This window comes from Netta rufina (assembly GCF_964035555.1).
Source record: "Netta rufina genome assembly, chromosome: 3".
Classification (NCBI taxonomy): Eukaryota; Metazoa; Chordata; class Aves; order Anseriformes; family Anatidae; genus Netta; species Netta rufina.
The window spans coordinates 57,026,758-57,045,221 of record NC_140125.1 but is presented as its reverse complement, the minus strand read 5'-3'; the positions used below and the strand labels follow the sequence as shown (position 1 = coordinate 57,045,221).

Here is an 18,464-nt window from a genome sequence, read left to right as displayed (position 1 = left end):
AGCAGCTCACGTGCGCAGAGCTCAGTCACCAGGCCCAGCTGGAGAACAGCCAGTGCTGAAAGCAGACATTGCTCACCTACTTCATTCCATTATCTAGGAATGGATTTGAAGTGGACACCCCAGAAACTCTGTGTCTGTCACTATAAAGGTTACTGGTAAAAGAAATGAAAAAAGGTCAGAAAAGAAAGCTTAAACTGCTCCTTCCTTACAAGTTTCTAGAAAACCTGGAAGCTTGACAGAAGGTGGCAGAGCTGTTGATAGAGCAGTTACAATTCCGCTCCTGTACACAAACTTCCAGAAATCTGGTCTAGGTATCTGCAGTGAGAAAGATGCTTCATCTTGTGTTCCATTTCCAGAAGACAAATACAGGGCTGTTAAGGGAGGAAGTGACAGTACTGCTAAAAGAATTGTGTCGCTAAAAAAAAAAAAAAAAAAAAAAAAAAAATGATGTTTAATCCAGCAGAAGAGACAAAACACGTAAGCTTAATTCTCAGATCCGATTCTGATCAAGCTCTGGGACAAAATGAATTGCCTCATCAGTCATGGCCCCAGTGCTGCAGAAAGATCGATTATGTGGGCTCCTCGTGGAATGCCAGAGCCGGCAGAGACAACAAATGTGATAGTCTCATCGCCTGCCTGTGTGACAAAGGGGAAAAACTCTCATACAGAGGAGAGAACCAGACATCCTAAGAGAATTTTTATAGCTTTTTTTTTTTTTTTACTTGAAAATTAGCCATTTTTATCTATCAGCCAGGAAATCAAACATTTCGTTTGAGTTTAACTAGAACGAAGAGGCCAGGCTATTTTTGCTCTGAACATTGCGAACCGCAGTCTCTAAGTGCTGGGAAAAGGAGAGCAAGTTCAAAACCTGCTGTGTATAAACAGAGATACCGCGCGAAGGCACAAAATACAAGCACAACAGTTCCTTCGCCAAGGAGGCGCAGATGGCAAGTCAGAGCAGAAGTCAGCAACCCAGAGATAAGTCGGGAGAAAACACCCATCACCAGGCTGCAAAAGTCCCACATTTTACAAGAGAGGGGCCTGAATGATTTCACCCGGGCAAGTCCCGTTGCAGAAACCCCAGGTCAGGCACCGCTGCCCGTCCCCACCAGCAGCTGTTTTGCTCAGACTCCCCTGGGACCTGCCCTAAGGTGCAGGGCCCAGCATCTCCCTGAGGCCCCCTCCTCCTTCCAGCCGCATTTTGCATACTGGAAAACCCTCCTGTAAAGCAGCTGCTTTTATTGGCAGGGGAAGCTCTGCCCTTTGCCTCCTTCTGAAGAGCTGCTCTGAAATACAGGAGGAAAATACAAGTTTCACTAACCAACTTAGCAAAACAAAACCTCTGCTCACAGAGGCACTGCTCTGACCTGCGAGGAGCACACACCCTCTTACGAGCAGTGCCCAGGACTGCTCGTGTGACCTTCACGCCACGCAAAGTCCTGAAGGTCCCCTCTTGGCCACCGAACAGCTGGAGCAGCCTGCACGAAGGCAACTCCCTACAAGAAAATTTGTGCCTCGTGCCCTTTTCCTCTTACTGTTTTGGAAAAAATAAGGCTCAGAGCTCCGATTCAATTTTCCAGTGAGCAGGATGCTGAGATCTTTCTCCTCAGTAGCACTTGAGCTTTGCTTGTTGAGTTACTACAAGAACACCTCGCTATTTGAACTCTGTTACTTGGGAAGCTCCTTTTTCATCGCAAATTGCTGAGAAAGCTGGAATACATCTAAAGAAGGTAAAAGCACAAGCTTTGATTTTTGCCCCTTCCAGAAAAGTTGAAAGAGAAGTTAAACGACCTTCTAATTGCAAAACGTGCTTTGACATAGAAAATTCGCAGCTTTAAATGCAGAACACTGCAATGATTATTCACTTTAACGTTTAGATATCCGGGATTATTTAATCTGTTTTACTGCAGTGCTGGCTGAAACAAATCACTCCCACTATTTTACAGGCTCTGCTACCTGCTTTTGCAATCTTTTGCAAGCCTGCTTCTAACAGCAATGTTGCAATTGAGGGTAAATACAATATAGGACGGAAGTGATATCCTTAAAACAGCAAAATTCCCATATACGTTCCCTTTGCCTCTCTGTAAACTTCGATTTTTGAAATTTGCCAGATACCCTAATCAAATAAGGAAGTTTTCATAGACAGAAGAATGTGCGGATGTTCTAATTTAAGCAGATTTTCAAAGACTTTAAAAACAAAGGTTTAAAAACAAAGAGATGACAGCTCCCAAAGAAAAACGTTGAAACAATGGAGTCAAATAAACTTTATCACCAAGCCCCAGTTAACTTTAAGGACTTATTGCTCAAACATTACTGGTACATGGAAAAATTCGACCAGCGTGAAAATCTGAATCACTGAGCATATAAACCAGATGAACCATGAAACACGATAGCATCTGATACCAGATTTCCTCCTCCTTCACTACTGTAATCATACTCTAAAGTGACGACCTCTGGTAATGAGCCTCTGATGACTCAATGCCCAGGTGCTTAAAATAACTTTGAAAAATTGAGTCAGAGGAATCATTACCCAAGCATAGCATCATACAGAGCCCCATCAACTCGCCAGCTTCCTAGCCCAACAGCCGGCTGTCAGACAAGAAGCCTTGCACTAATAATTGCTGGGATGTAAAGTAACCCACTTCTCACTGAACTTTTAACAGATCAGAAGGCCAAAGGCAAAAGAACAGAAAAATTGCATCTTAAAATGTCTTAGTGTCAGTTCTTGTGTGATTGACCTCATCCTAACACCTCACTATATCAACAGGTCAGGTATTTAAAGTAAATTTGCATTACCAAGCATTTTCACCCACTCTCATACTCTCATTGCCCCTAAAAAAAAATAAAATGAAATATTTTTATACCTATTTAATTATAGCTTAGCAGAAAAAAAAACAAAAAAAAAACAACAAAACCCACAACTTCTAATGTGAGTAAGACCATTAAACTGAAATGACTATTTAACCTAATCAGTTTTGTTCCGTCACAGCCCACACTTGTAAATGCACAGAATGAAATTGCGGTTGATCAAGTCTTACTTTGCTGAGTTTGAGCAGTGGAACATGCTGGCTAGGGTAGGAAGTGATCTGCGCAGTTTAAGTTCTTTCCAACTCACAGATAGCGTTAAGATTGATTAACTGAACATTTTCCCAAAATACAGTTTCCTAGGAGAGACTTACTGCTGTCAAAGTTACGACAACACAGAAGGCAGACTTGCACAGCACAAAGTTTGGGTATTTTGGAGCACTCGGCGCAGAGGGATATTTCACTTCCCAGCTGCAAATCAGAACAAAGAATTGTTTCTGCCTGATTCATAAAGTAAACAAACAGACAGCTTCACCACAGCACAAATGAAAATGTGAGGCTTCTTTTGGTGAGCCTCACATGAGTACAGGAATGGAAAAATTAAAGATAACCCTTCCTATTACTGAAGTCTAAAATACTGATATTTATTTCTATCTGAAATTCTCATATGTAAAGTGAGCTCCCCTCAAGACAATTAGAAGAACCATGCTAAATTCAAGTATACCTGGTTAATGGCATTCACAAAAGCTATTCCAAGGTCAGTAGATGGACAAAAAGCCTTAAACAACAAAATATTATGTATTAAAAAAATGCTAAGCTACATCTTCTTTTAAGAACAGAATATCCCGCTTAATAGCTTTCACTTCAAGAGATTTCTTCCCACGAAAAAGGGCCCAGTCCTATAACCAGAACCAGACAAAACTGAGTTCCTGAAGTACAGACCACTGAACAGCCAAGAGCATCACGGTGGGATACAGGTGTATTGCTCCAGGTGAAATGGCAATCTTATGGAAGCAATGTCACCTGCTTCGACAGCACAACTCCTAGAAATTAGAGGTTATCAGCTCTTATTTCATCTCCAGCTTTGAGATTAAACCTCTTACTGCACGTTAATTAGTGGCACAGGTTCCAGAAGAGCTGTCCTGACCACCAAAGTGCACTCACCTGCCAGCTTCCTTTGATACCTGTGCCCGCTCCTGAAACGCCAGCCTCTCAAAGGGCAAAACTTCGGCCTTATCAAGAAATGGACTTGCCTGCACTTTTAAACAAATGCCTCTAAAAATAGACCAAGGTAGGGAGCATGTTATTTAAAAGTCAGCAGAACGCTTCCTGAGATTTCTAGCTCTCCCTATGCAATGAATCTCAAAACCAAAAGAAAGGACGTGAGTAAGAGTTGGGACTTTGCTAACTCTGCTGGGGAAAGAGGAAAGTCCAGGGAAGGCAAGAAGGAAAACAGAAGCATTCAGAACGCAACTTCTCCAAGCAAATATCAGAGAAACACATTTACGGTATTGCCTTTTCATTGTGACTGAGTTTTGAAAAAGGTTTCAGCTTCATTACATACTTTAAAGCTCAGAAACTTTTCACCTTTCAATTACACAGTTAAAAGTAAGGAATTTGTAAGCTCAGCTCCATTTCTGACGGAAGCATCCAAAATAACACACGCAACTTGATGCATCAGTTCTTAAGCATGGATATGAAATGGCCTACCTCTAAAGTCAGGTTCAGTTACATTACTGTAAAACTGTGGAAGTTAGGATCTCCTAAACAATCCCTTTTTTTCTTTAAACACGCTTCAGCTTTTAGAGCATGTGACCTTGTGAAAGACTTTAGGGAATCAGAAAGGCCACTGCCAAGTAAGTTACAGTAAGGCTCTAGCTGATGTAAGAACTTCCACGAGAAGCCTCAGATCCTCTGTTTCTTACTTTCCAGCTATACTTGCAGCCTTCGCCATGAAAATCTGCCCCACTCCACACATACCTTACACCACCAAACCTTTTAATCAGCTCTGAGCAAACTTTTAGCTATTTACTTGTTGGAACTGGATGAAACTGTCTCGCTGCTCTCCTTCAGGTAATCTTTTGCTGTTTTAGCAACTTATAACAGCTCGAGGACAGGCCTGACAAGTCACCTTGCTGGAGTCACCTCCTGCACAGAGAGCACGGGACTAGTGCAGGGAAGGAGAAGGAGCTGTGGGGACTGCTGGGTCAGCTCACAGCAGCAACAACCTCTACGGCCTTCAGAGGACGTGGGGCCTACAACCCTTCCTTGCACAGGGAAGGAGCAGGAGACGAGGAGATTAAATCACATCAGTGCTTCAGTTCCTAGAGTACATCAGACTGGAGCACTCTAGGAACTCAACTGACATGGTTTATCAAGGAGAGAGGCAAGAAAACTAGCTGGAGTTTACAAACAAGTTACGAAAGAAACCCCCAGTTTCTCCTTGCCCATCCCCAGAAACGCCAACACCGATAAGAGACTTTGTAAACCAAGCAGGCATAAATAAAAATGGATAAAACTGGAAACAGAAGCTAGGCAGGTTTAGCTTCAAAACAAGCAGTGTCAACAGCAAGAGAGTTGATGGTTTAAAAAAAAAAAAAAAAAAAAAAAAAGGGCTGGACTTTACAGCACGGGAAGCGTTCAAATTAAGACTAAATTCTCCCCCTCCTTCTTAGAAAGTATATTCTAGTTTAAACAGGAATTAATTCAGGAAGCACTAATAGCCTCTGCAGTCTGATTGTTGGTTATCCCTACAAGCTTTTATAGTTTTTAATGCTGGTAAAAGTTTCAGAAACTCAGACTCCAGGTGACTAGTTACAATTTAATGTTGTTAACATTTCCTTGTGCGGTTCCAATAAGCTTTTTCTTTTAAATTCCAAAGATATTTTGGAAGGAGAGCAAGTAGAAGGTGGCAAGTTTGTTTACAATTTAAAAAGCAAAACTTAATTTCCAAGTGAAATGGTAACTTGTTACTTGGCAGAGTTTCTAAAGGCTATTCATTGAGCCAGTCACCCCCTTACACTGCTGCAAAAATGTATCCTTTATTATAGCTGACATTCCAATAAATTCAGCAAAGTAAAACCCACAGCAGCTGAGAGGGATCTAAGTCATGGGTGAAGCCTGCAGAAAATAAAGCAAGCTTCTCCCCAGCAATGCTCTCAGTTACCAGTGTATCAACATTAAAAAAAATACCAAGTCTTGACTATCACTTCCCAATTTTAACACGCAAGCTCAAGTAAATTGCTGTAACTTGCAAAACGTGGAACGAAAAAGCCTCGCACCACCCGATTTCCATACAGCCCCGGTTCATAAGTAAGAAATGACGCACCTTTTATTGCGAGGCCGTAAAGACCACAAGAATTTATTCCGTGAAAAGCAAAGCGAAAGCTTTCAAATATCAGGGCAAAACAGCTTCATGTGATCCCGTGAGGATGCAGCACCTCAGAGCCAGGTGAAAGAACTGTGAGCCGTTTTAGCACCGTGTCTGCTCAGGGTGCTGTGTGTTATATATATATATATATATATCAGGGTGCTGTGTGTTACATATATATATATATATATTGCTGGGTGTTTTGGTGCTACCTGCTGTAGGTAGGTTAAGGGTGTTTACGTGTTATTCACGCTCACATCCCACAAGTCAGTGGATATGACCAATGATAAAACTCTAAGAATATCCTAAACAAACACATGAACGATATCTTAGAGCCTGTGTAAAACAAGAATTGCGCTGTATTAATACTTTTTAAAATTAACTGCGTGATTTTGAGCCCAGACCAGCTTCTGCACATCTGAAAGTTCACCAAAACACACCCAGCCATCTACTCAGACGGCCAGACACAGCATAAAGAGTGCGCTGCGTGGGACCCGAGTCCGTGCGGGCAGGGACCCGGCCGAACCCCCAAACCCCGCCGCGCACCCAGGGCTCTTTCAGCAGCACTCCCGCAGCTCCCTCCCCGGCCCGGGCAGCGACCGAGGCGCGCAGCCCCTCCACGGGCCAGCCCCGCGGCCTACCCCAGGCCTCTCCCCGGCCAGCGCCGCCCGGCCGCGGCCGCCACCCCCCGCCCGCCGCCCCTCACGGCCCCCCCTTCCCGCGCCGGGTCCCGCTCACCTTGGTGGCCATGGCCGCCGCTCCCCCGTCACCGCCGCGGCCCGCGGCTGCTCCCCTCGCCTCGCCTCCCCTCAGCCTCGCCCGGCGTGTCCGGCCCGCCCGCCGCTGGGCCGCGCAGGCGGCTCCTCCTCGGCGTCCCCCAGCAGCAGCCGCCGCCGCCTGGGGGCCGCAGGGCGGCGGAGCAGCCGGCCCCGGCGCTGGGCGAGGCGGGGGCTGTGCCCGGCCTGGCCCCGCAGGGAGCCGCCCCGGCGCCGGGAGGGGAGGGGAGGGCTCCCGGGATGCCGCCCCCTCGGCCGGGGGAGGCAGGCTTTGGCCGTTTCTGTGGGATTTGGCCTCAAAGCCCGGTGGCGCTCCGGCCGTCAGGGGCCGCGGGAAGCTCCTGACCGTGGGGTCGTCGTGCCTCGGTGGCTTCTGAGTAAAAATGTCGAAGAATAAAAAATTTTTCAGAATCACAGAATTTCTAGGTTGGAAGAGACCTCAAGATCATCGAGTCCAACCTCTAACCTAACACTAACAGTCCCCACTAAGCCATATCCCTAAGCTCTACATCTAAACGTCTTTTAAAGACCTCCAGGGATGGTGACTCCACCACTTCCCTGGGCAGCCCCTTCCAATGTCTAACAACCCTTTCGGTAAAGAAGTTCTTCCTAACATCTAACCTAAAACTCCCCTGGCGAAGCATCAGTGAGGACAGTGACTGTCCCTCTGCAGCTCTCACTGAGAGGTGCTTCACCCAGGACCCCTGGTGTGGCCGGGCCTTGGTGTGCGGCAGCTGCTGGCAGTGGAAAAGAGCATCAAGAGATCCATGGATAGGGAACTGAGAAGAATCCAGAGTGGTCGCCACTCCTTTTCAAACTATTGAACCAATTAATTAACCGATTTCTTCTGTTCTTTTTCAGAATTCATTTAACTTTTTCAGAATTCATTTAAATGCGTACAATGGTTCCAACCTATTATTCCTTATGACAGCAGTATCTACATTAAAACCTTTGCCTGTGGACCACAAAAGACCTTTTATGATACGGCCTTTAATATAAGGTATGGCACTGAGGACCGGTTTTGCTGTATGGTCTCTCCCAGCCTGATGTTTCATCCACTTCAGCTTCTCTTCATGGGCAAACCTCTCTGGAGCCCTGCTTCCTTTTTACGCTTAGGGACCCTGGCCTTCCACTTTCTTGTTAACAATCTTTTAGACATTGCACATTGTGAAATCGGTCCCGGTGGTGACCTGGTGAGGATTTTTGCAGGGCTCAGTACAAGATCAGTGGAAATTACAGATTTATTTTGTCTCCAGCATTTTTAGGGCCAGAAAAAAAGAAGCTTCTGGGTAAAAGAGCAGAATTTACTGCTTATGTCTGCTTGGATGGAGGCCTTCTTCATAGTATGAGCTGTTGGGACAGAGATCCTAGACAGGAGTGACATCTAAATTTGCCACAGAGTTTAAAGGAAGCATAGCTATCTCCATAGTGCTAGCAAGGAAAGAAGAGACCAAGAAATGGGCCATACCTGATATGGAGAAGGGTCACAGGCATAAGGTGTGGCAGCAGGCTGCAGGTCCAAGAAGGACCGGTATGTAGTTAAGGGAACCTTGAATCCTATAAAATGATGGAGGTGTGAAATCAAGAGGCCCGACATCTTCCTTCTTATTTAGGGTTCCCCAACTGATACAGGTGTGTGAGGCACCCTCTATCCATTTACCAGATGCTATGTTTTGGTATGTGATTTATAAAAAACTTGTGGCTTTTGCACCTTTTGGGGCCTGTATCATTCTTCACCTGTGGTCGGGATAACTGCCAGAAAAGCTTGGTTGACAGCCGCTAACCAGTGTGTTTTAACAGTGCACTGCTTGCCCTTCTGGGGAATAAAGAACAAAGCCATGATTTATTCAGTCTGTCTATGTGCCTGAAATCTCCAGTTTACAGTTTTCCTCTGTGAATTGCTCATAAAAATAATTCTTGCTTGACAAGTTTGAAGTTCAGGGTGAAAGAATGCTCTGAGAATATTATTTTGATGTTTTCTTTCCTGCACTGTTTGCAATTAATTGCCCTTAATTCTTGCATTAACAAAGACATTCTTAGGAATTACTTTGGATTGTGAATAAATGCATCTCTTCCTAGCTGCAAATTTTATTATTGCTTAATGGAAAGGGCCAAATAACAATGAATTGCCAACAATGGTCACTTAGAATTTCCAAAACTTTCTAAATTTGCTAATTTTCTGCTACCAGGCTGAGTCCTAGGTAACTAAGGCTAGATGTTTGCTTAGCTCTGGACATACAAGAAACCTTGGTGACTTCAGCTGGGTTGCTCAGATGCGTAAGCATTTTTGTAGGCTGGAAACAGAGCGCTCTGCATGGAGCTTATCAGCTTGCAAACACAGTTGGCTCATTATGCACTTTGCAGTAAAGCCCTAAAGTATGCTTTAATAGTTAAATATCTGCACCTCAGAAAAAAATACATCAGCAACACAAGAAGATCCTTTACCAAGAGCCTAATTTACTTATTTATTTGTTACTATTCCCTCTATAATTTTCTACTAAGTCTGTATTTTTGTGGTTAACTTGTCTGCAGCAATTTCCAGGAACAACTGCTGCTGCAGAGTTCAGTGGAAGTGATCTGCTGCAGACCCTAATGAAGTAAAAAGCTCCTACCAACTGTGCTATGCAAATTTCTTTAATTAAAGATGGTCTCTGGGAAAGGATATGGAGAACGTTTGCCAAACACTGTTCTCTGCTGGACAAGGCCTGCCCGTAGCCTCAAGAACGCTGCAAGTCAGTGTCCTCATAGCTGCTGACTTATGCAAGCTTGGTAGGGAATGATAAAGAGAAAAAATAGTGTTATTCTGATAAACTTCAAGCTGAAACCATCTGGAGAAAGAACTATGGTCTGTGTGTCTCTGATCTACTGGCCTCAAGGGTGCCGTGAGGTAGTGCACCTTAGATTTCTCCCTGCTGCAGGCTGTGCCCTTACAATCACCCGGACAATGCATTGAGTATGACCCCCAGGAGGACAGGTGACACTGACAAATTCACACTCTTCAGTGTTCATTTTATGGAACAATTTAATTATCTTTGGATGAATAAGTGGCATCAACTTTGCAAATGGAGCAGGGTGTCAAACACACATACTGTCAAAGTCTTTGCAAGAAACATATGAGACTATATTGTTCCAGCCCTTCATTTTCAAAGGTGCTTCATGAAGTGAGAAGTGATTTTTCTTCTTTCCTGGTTGAGAGGCTATCAATGGGATGTGGACAATAAAATCAGTTCCACACTATGTGCTGTTCACTCAAGAATGAAAACCAGTTCTAACTATGTTGATTGGGAAAACCTAACAGTGACTAGGGATTAATTAAAAAAGACTTCAAACTTTTTGCACTCCTTCTTAATTGTGGTGTTTACCTTAATCACCTGATACATCTCTTGTTTGTTTTTGTTTTAAAAAGGGGTACAGATTTCAAATCCCCAAAGCCTTGAAATGAACTCTTTAGACAATGACTTAATTTATAAATCAGAAATAACAGTGGGATATTTTTCATCTCCAGAAGCCACGCACACTTTTTCACCTACCTGACCCAGGAGGTTCTTCGAGCATCCTTGTGTTTCCTCTCAGTTGACCAGAGTTTCTGTTTCGGAGTTGGGTTAACACTATTTCCTTGGTATTTCTGAGAAGTTTGCCAGAGAGCAGTATGGATCAAATACTGCTTCCTCCTATCTTCCCTCTCCTCCCCTCCCCGAAACTGGACAGAAATATACATGAAACCTAATCATAGCTGGTGAACCCTGTGTGCATTGCTCTGTACAATGTGGCATCCTCTGCACATTTTATATGAAAAAATATATCTAATGAAACAATTGAAGGAAAGATATGATCATTTTCATTTGTCTTCTGTTGTGAGTCTTCGGCCAGAAAGGCTCCGAACTCTCGAATCATATAGTATATCTGCACCAAAGCACTACTGCCTCTCAGCCAGAATTCTGTGCCCATTTGAAACAACGCTCCAGAAATTGCAGACACACTTTTAAATCATACTCTGCAGCTGATGCTGAAAAATCACTATCAAACCAGCAAGCCAGCCAATCTTGAAATACCATAGGATGTTAGGTTAAGAATTCCCCAGCTCATAAATGCTGCTTTAGACGAATTCACCCAGAATCGTATCCAAATTCCTCTGAGTTTTTCAGTCTCAAAATTTTCTCTGAATAAGCAGTTCTGAAAAAAAAAATGTGTTTTGTGCATTTGCTTTGGACTTCAAGGTTTTGTATCCTTAGAGCTGGCAATTGAGCACCATTATTATTTGAACTCTGGCATGCTATGTGGTCATTTTTGTATTATGTTTAGATTTGACATAGTTATATTTTTAATAAATTCACAGCCAGGACTGGTTTTGTATTGTGTATGAATATACTCTTTTCTTTATGCTGGAGGGAAAACACTAAGCTATGCTAGGCTAAAATCCTGTGCTCTGAGGGTGGTTTTTTTTTTTTTTTTTTTTTTTTTTTAAACACATTTTTGTGAAAACCAACAGTTTTAAATCATGCTGGACTTCCTGGACTCAATTTTCCCTTTCAAAAACCCATTGTAAAAACTGCTGACTATTGAAGATGTGAAAAAGTTACACTGAAAACACTGAAAAATAAAAAAAGGGGGGGTGTTCCAGAGATAAAATGCTGTTGCAATATGCTTTTGGACACTGTCAATTGCTTGATTTTTTTTTGTTCTTGGAGGGTGGAGAAGCTGCTCACAAAGGTCATGGTCTTTATGGGTGACAATGACTGCAACGGTTTTGCATTTGCTTGGTCATGACAATCTACTCCTTTAGATAACAGTGTGCAAAACATTTTTTTTTTCTCTTTTTCTTTTTTTTTGTAAACTTAGTGAATTTTTTTACAACTCTATTACTTTTTCTGCCCTTATAGCAGAATAATCAGTGATATATATATATATATATATATTTAGCAGTATAAGCTTTGAAAAAAATATTAAAAAGTCATGGTTTCTTCTGCAAGCAAGAACAGATGAAGTAACCTGAAACATCTAACACTAATATCAATCTTACTTTCTGCACTCCTTTATGGCCTGCACACTGATTGTTAGTATATTACGTATATATACATGTGCACATATCACACACTTCATTTGGTCTGCATTTGGATTTTTTGTTAATATTTTGTATTCATTTGGGTCTCAACGCAATGACTGGAGAGTTCAATAGGTTTTGGACTCAGCTTTTCAAAAAACTTGAATACAGCTTGGTAAAGAGAATATTCAAAGTGTACAAACACATTGTTTCCTATTTGCTGTTTGCTAGCTTTATGAAAAGTGAGGAACCAGCAGGGCTACCGCTCTTTACCAGTACAGACTCCCTCTATCAGAAATGCTGACTGCCTGTGGCCTATTTCCGTATTTTTCCTGTCATGTTGGAAAGTCTGTGGAACATCAGAGACCTGCAGCTCAACTAGCAAAGTGATAGGAGAGGACCATGTTCTGTTCCGTGCTCCTACTGACTGCGAGGACATCTAAAGGTCCCGTTAACTTTAAAAAGCCAAAGATGGCACCCAGATTGTCTTCCAACACACACACAGGCTGCCAGTTGTACTACAGATATAGAGGAGAAAGCTGCAGAAGGTCACAGGACTAACGTTAGAGATCCAAGCCCTCTTGCTCTGGTTTCTGAGCTCTCACAGCGGGCAGCAGTGGCACACCGTGAGCCTGCCAGCGTAGCACCAGGCTGCAGGTTGCAAGAGAGCATAAAAGTAGGAAGCTCACCAAACACAGGCCTAGGGGACCTCAATATGTGTTTCATTTATGCCCAATTTAACTAGACAGTACGTATCAAACCAAAGTAAGGATTGCTTTGCTCTGCAGTGTGATAGTAATCAACAAAGCTGCACACCCTATGGAAAAGTGTTTGTCATTAGTATGTTTTTTTTTTTGTTTTTTTTTTTTTTTTTACTATAAATAAACTAATTTAGGTGTTCTCCTTTATAAAAATAAGAATTAGCATTTTGCCTACATGACATACATGGGTCTTGAATGTAGTTTTTCCTTCGTTTAATACTTGTTCTCCAGTCTGCCAGCATGCAGCCTTCACGCTTCTTTTCCTGTGACACAGACAGACATTTTGTGGTAATGTGATTCTGAGTTTTCAGACTGCCTGTGTCTTTCCAATCCTAAGAGATTTATTACTTCATTACAATTTTTTTGTGCTTTCATTATGGAAATTTGGGAGATTTCAGGGTCTCTAGATGACTGTGTTTCCATACACAGAAAATTCAGTGCTGTGGCATTTTTATGGTGAGATCACTAAAAAACTGGACCAGGCCTTAGTGTCCATTGCCCCTTAAATCTTGCTGTAACCTGTTGTTTCCTTGAGAAATAATTGACAATGAAATTCTTGATCAGTACACCCCCAGGATTCATGCCCATATTTAACGAACACAAGTCAAGAAGAAAAGAAAGCAAATGCAAATTAATGTTAATTTTCAGGAGCGATCTGTGCTTTCTCTAGTAGGGTTAAGGTGTCCTGCAGCTAGAGGAAGAGTTATGAAGCCTCTTTCTAGTGCCCATATATTTCTCTCTTACATCAGCCCACGTTCGATCTCCAGTGCATAAACTGTCTTCTCAGACAACCCCAAAAAGGAATAAAGAAAAGGGATAAACTAAGGGCTTCATGAATTTCATTATTGTATAACTAGGTGTTTTTCCTGTCTTAAGGAATGAGCTTGGAATCCTGAAGTCCCTTTTTACCCTACTTTTTGTGAATTGGTCTTGCAAGTTATAGCCAATAAAATCACATTACCCTAGTAAAGATATTGTACAACAGAGGAAAAAGCAAAGCCTGTGGATGATTGTCTACAAAACAGGCTTTGTAGGCTGCATACCTTACATTTTTACTGAGGAATTATGCGACTGTGGGCAGATCAGAAAATTTTAAATATCTAAATAATTGTTTATAATCAGTGCCTCAGATTTGGGTTTGCAAAAAAAGAATTAAGAATTTCTCTGGTTGCAGGGCACATGACAGTTCATTAGAAGGAGAATCAAACTTGCAGTTGGCACTTCCAAGACACATTTTAGAAACAGGTTTTCAAATCCTTTTGAAAATCCACTATTAGTAGCAAGTCTAGTCAAGCAGTTCATTTATTACCAGTGCTAAAATAAAAATGATACCCTAGGGATTTAAGTGCTTCATATCTTTCTGTATGTGAATATCAAGATGTTCACACTAGCTGACAGTTTTTTTCTTCAAATTAATAAAACCAGCCCTAGAAGTATTTTTTCCTACCCTCTAAAGGCAGGTGTCCAAAAATCTACAAAAATTTCCTGGAAATCTGACTCTTAAAATGAGGCTAAAGAAAGGAGACGGAGAAATTCTGCAGCTTTCTTTTGCAGAGTTTCTAATTTTTGGGGTGTAGGTAGTAAAAATCTGACATCTACTTCAATGAGGAGCAAGAAATGCATTCTGTAAAACGAGACTTCCTCTTTAAGTTTACAGAATATTCTTGTCCAAGGTTTTTGAACTTGAGGGGGACATACCAGATGTAGCACTCAGTCATGTGCCTTGCTTGTGGTTAGCCACACAAAGCCAATTTTTTCAGAGCTAAGCTCTACTCTTTTTTTTTTTTTTTTTTTGGTGTTGTTTAAAAGAAGAAAGACTGAACACAGCTGGTCTCGACATAAAAAATAGATATAAAAATATCTATATAAATATTATCTATTATATAAATTTATCTATTAAATATAAATATACAAATAGATATTAAAAATAGATATATAAAATCTGTATGCTATCCAGCTAACAGATGAATTTTTGAGCCCACCGCTATGAGTTTATCTAAGAAATGTTGGTGATGAAAAGGACCCGCTGTACCACAAAGCACCCTTTCTAATTTGCCTGAGCCCACCTGTACATTTTTCACTGTAACACATCGTTGTTTGTCTACCATAACATGCTTACCCAAAAGGGGTTCTTTATCACAAGTTTTCTGTCTTTTGCCTGTCATTGCCATGTCAGTCCAAGATTTTGCAACATTAAAATCGTGTTGCTACAGACCAAGTTTTCATAGAAGGGTTAAGTGGAAAGGATGCTCCTTTAAAGTTATTATAACAAATGAAAGAGGAAATGGGCCTGGAATCTGACATTTAAAAAAAGAAAAAAACACACACACACAAAACAAACAAACCTTTGAGCACTGCAGTGAGGCATGGAATCTACTGTTATTTGGAATTTTGCTTGTGAATCTTCTATTTCCAGGCTTTGATTTCCAGCATGAACTTGTAGCATTCACTTTATTTTTTTCCCCCATGATCCAGACAGATGCTTTGGAGCAGCGTGACCACAAGCTCTCTACCTGGCTGTGCCCTGTCCACTAAATGAATCACATTGCTACACTTCTTTGTCTGCATTTTTATCTAGCCATTTTGGGTACTTCAGGCTGAAGGAATGTATTTGGTTATTTCATTCCCAGATAGCAAGAGAAGTTTTCCTCATTATATTACTTCAGCAGCTGGGTTGGTTGCAACTGAGATCATTACTGTGCATGCAAGTCAAAGCCTTGGCATGGTACTGCAGGACAAAAATCAGGGCCTTCCCTTGCTGGTCTCCACAGGGTTTCTAACCTGCTGAGCTGTTTTGTCCCCCACACAGAAACCCACCTGTGGCCACATCTTCCAGGCCACTTCTCCCACCGCCTCTCCCGGGCCGGCCCCAGCCAGGCCCTGCTGAGCTGCGGCTCTGACCCAGCTGGCAGCAACCATTTGTTGTTTTTCCCTCAGGCTACAGCTGCTCAGAAGCCTCCTTGTACAAAAGCAGCTATAACTGCAGGCTTCTCCTCCAGGCCAGATGATTTGTATGCTTGAACTCTCCAGGCTCTCAGTCGTGTGATCTGGAGGAGGATGAAGAACAGGCAGAGAGGAACTTGGGATGAAAAGTTGTTCCTCTGGGCTCCAGAGCTGTTCCCTGACACAGACAGATCAGTCCCTGTGTATGTGACAGGCAGACATGTTTCCTTCACACGGAGAGGCTTGCTTCTTTAATTTAGCAGCAGGAAGGTGCTGGTCTGAACCAGCAGCAGTGACTCCAGCCCACGTAGATGCTGTTGTTCCCCTTGCTTCAGCTGACTGCCAGGATGGCTGCAGCTGGGGCTGCAGTGGCCTGCCCTGCAGCAGTCACTGCTGCTCCTGTGCTTGGTCAGAAGCCTCTGGCTGTGCTACAGCCTTGGCTGTGGTATGCTGGGATAGTTTTCTCATTTCTTTTCCTGTAAGTCCTTTCTATGGGTGTTTTGTCTGAAAAGAAGTCTTGACTTTTGTTACCTTTAACTGAAGGATGCGAGAAGGGACACTTCAGGCTGTTTCCAACTACACTCATCTGACAGCATGCCTCCTTCAGGTACCCCCATGAACCAATGTATTTTGTTTCCAAAATAACCAGCCCTTTATATTTGTTGTCCTTACTCGTTGGCTTCTGGGACGTGAATGCCAACAGATGGTTCAGAGTAACCTAATGGGCATTTCTTTTTTTCCTACCCGCTTAGCAGAGTCCAGGTTTCACACCATCAAAGTAATGTGAATGGTCCTGTCCTGTGGGAAAGCTAAACCAGCAGATTCTGCTGCTGGATTTCAGTAAGCCGCTCAAGTGAGGAGGGAAGATGCTGTTGTGTTTGGAAGCATCAGTAGATTAATGGCTATGTGATGAAAATTCCTGCTGGCACAGTGACAACCTGAATCAGCACAGGGCTGGGCCCTGGCAGGGATGCTGCTGCTGCAATTTGCTCTCTAAGGCTTATTATCAGCTGTCTGTGGCAGAAGTACACGGGGAAGTGCCCTGGCTGCACTAAGGGCTGAAGGTCATTTAAAAATAAAAGTTGAAAGTTGCCTTTTCTGCTTGTTGATGTCAGCTTTGTGTTCCTGTACCACAATTTGGCTGCTCTTGATATACCTCTTGCACAAAAAGTTTTCTTCACTAAAAATGATGTCATGTGTATTCCTGTTTAAACCAAATAGGTGTCTCATCAGACAAGCAAGAAGAAAATCATTTTACTCTGCAGTTCTTATGGCAGAACAGCTCATGGGGGTTCCCCATAACTTCATCGGAAGTGCTCGCTATGATGCTCACTCACTACGACACTAACTACAGTCACAAAATCTGTGGATCTGGACCCATGTTCTCGCTCTGAGCATCACTCACTGCAGGATATGGCTGTTCCAATAGTAATTAAACAGAACCAAACCTCTGCAGTGCTCCTTTTATCATCACAGGTCAGAGAGGTTCTCTGGTCTTCTGTGACTGTCCATACTAGCAGGTTAAATGCAGACATTTACACTGGTAAACAAGTAGCTTGTTCCCTGGCTCAATTTTGCCCTTAGCTAATAAATACTCTCCTAATCTACTTGTGGATAGAGTTTGAAAATTATAATATTACAGGCATTCATAACAGGCATTTTGCAGGCTGCCACGTTCCTGTGAAGGCTAAGAGTATGTATGAGCACGGATGAGAGCTATGCCATGCCAATTAGCCCCAGTGTCTGGGGACATTCCCAGCAGCACTTAATTTCCTAGGGTATACAGAGAATACACATAGCTTACTAGTATATATAGGGTACAATACCAGAGAGCCTGACCGTCAAAACTCAGGAATAAGCTTGGGTTTAGATAATGAGTAAAAAAAAAGACCTGTATAGTCCCTGAATAGTCCCTGAGTTTGGCAAAAGACTGTATGAAAATGTTCACATCCTAGATGATCTCCTGTTGAAGAGTTATTCCTTAAATGCATCCATTAATTAATTAAATCCCTCCGTTAATTTTATTTGGGAAGCCACATTGTTTATTTTGCAACACTTCCTTTCTTTCACCAAGAAGGTGACTGTTCTTTGCAACCTTATCACCTTTGTTCTTTGATATCTGAATCTCACCAGCTATCCACTTTATTTTTGGGATTATGATATAGGGAGATTCTCTTTTTCCATATTCATTCCCCGATGGACATCTTTCCATCAGCATATGGAAATGCTTATCCACCATCTCATTTGCTGAGGAAAACATTCCTCACCTTTTCGCTGTCTTCATATGACAGTGTTTTATCCAAGTCCTTGATTGATTGCTCAATTGCCCTTCTCCACCTCTCCCACCTTTTTAGCCTGCTGCCTGGAACATTGTGAATGTAGCCAGTAGGCAAACAAAGCCTTCCCAGAGTTATCTAAGGTTAAAACAGTCATTGTTTATTCACCATGATGTTCCTCAGGCATCCCATTGTCTTGTAAGTGGCTTAAATTCAGCTTCTGTATCTCTGTGTATTTGGGCCAGTTCACGTTTGACTGAAGACTCTGTCAGGGCAAAAGTCTCAGCAGAAAAGATGGAACCAGATTTCCTGCGGCACAGTAGATAGGATATAAGTAAGATTTGTTTGGCATGTGATCTTCTGTGTAGTTTGAAAGAGAAAACTTTAAATGGCTGTTTATTCTATGGTTCTGATAGGGAAATTAACTTGGAAATTAGCGTATATAAATATTCAGAATCCTTTTTGGACTAGGTAGAAAGGTATTCAGCAAAT

At 42.4% G+C, this 18,464-nt stretch overlaps 1 protein-coding gene across 2 annotated transcripts in view; it reads right to left on the bottom strand.

Annotated features, from left to right (window-relative positions):
• SNX9 (sorting nexin 9) overlaps positions 1–7,095 on the bottom strand; it is a 58,616-nt gene extending 51,521 nt beyond the window's left edge. For both annotated transcript variants that reach the window (XM_084284321.1, XM_084284322.1), the window contains exon 1: positions 6,914–7,095. In XM_084284321.1, the coding sequence (XP_084140447.1) occupies positions 6,914–6,925 (12 nt within the window). In that variant the 5' untranslated portion in view covers positions 6,926–7,095. The remainder of the gene's footprint in view (positions 1–6,913) is intronic.
• Positions 7,096–18,464: the final 11,369 nt, after the last annotated feature.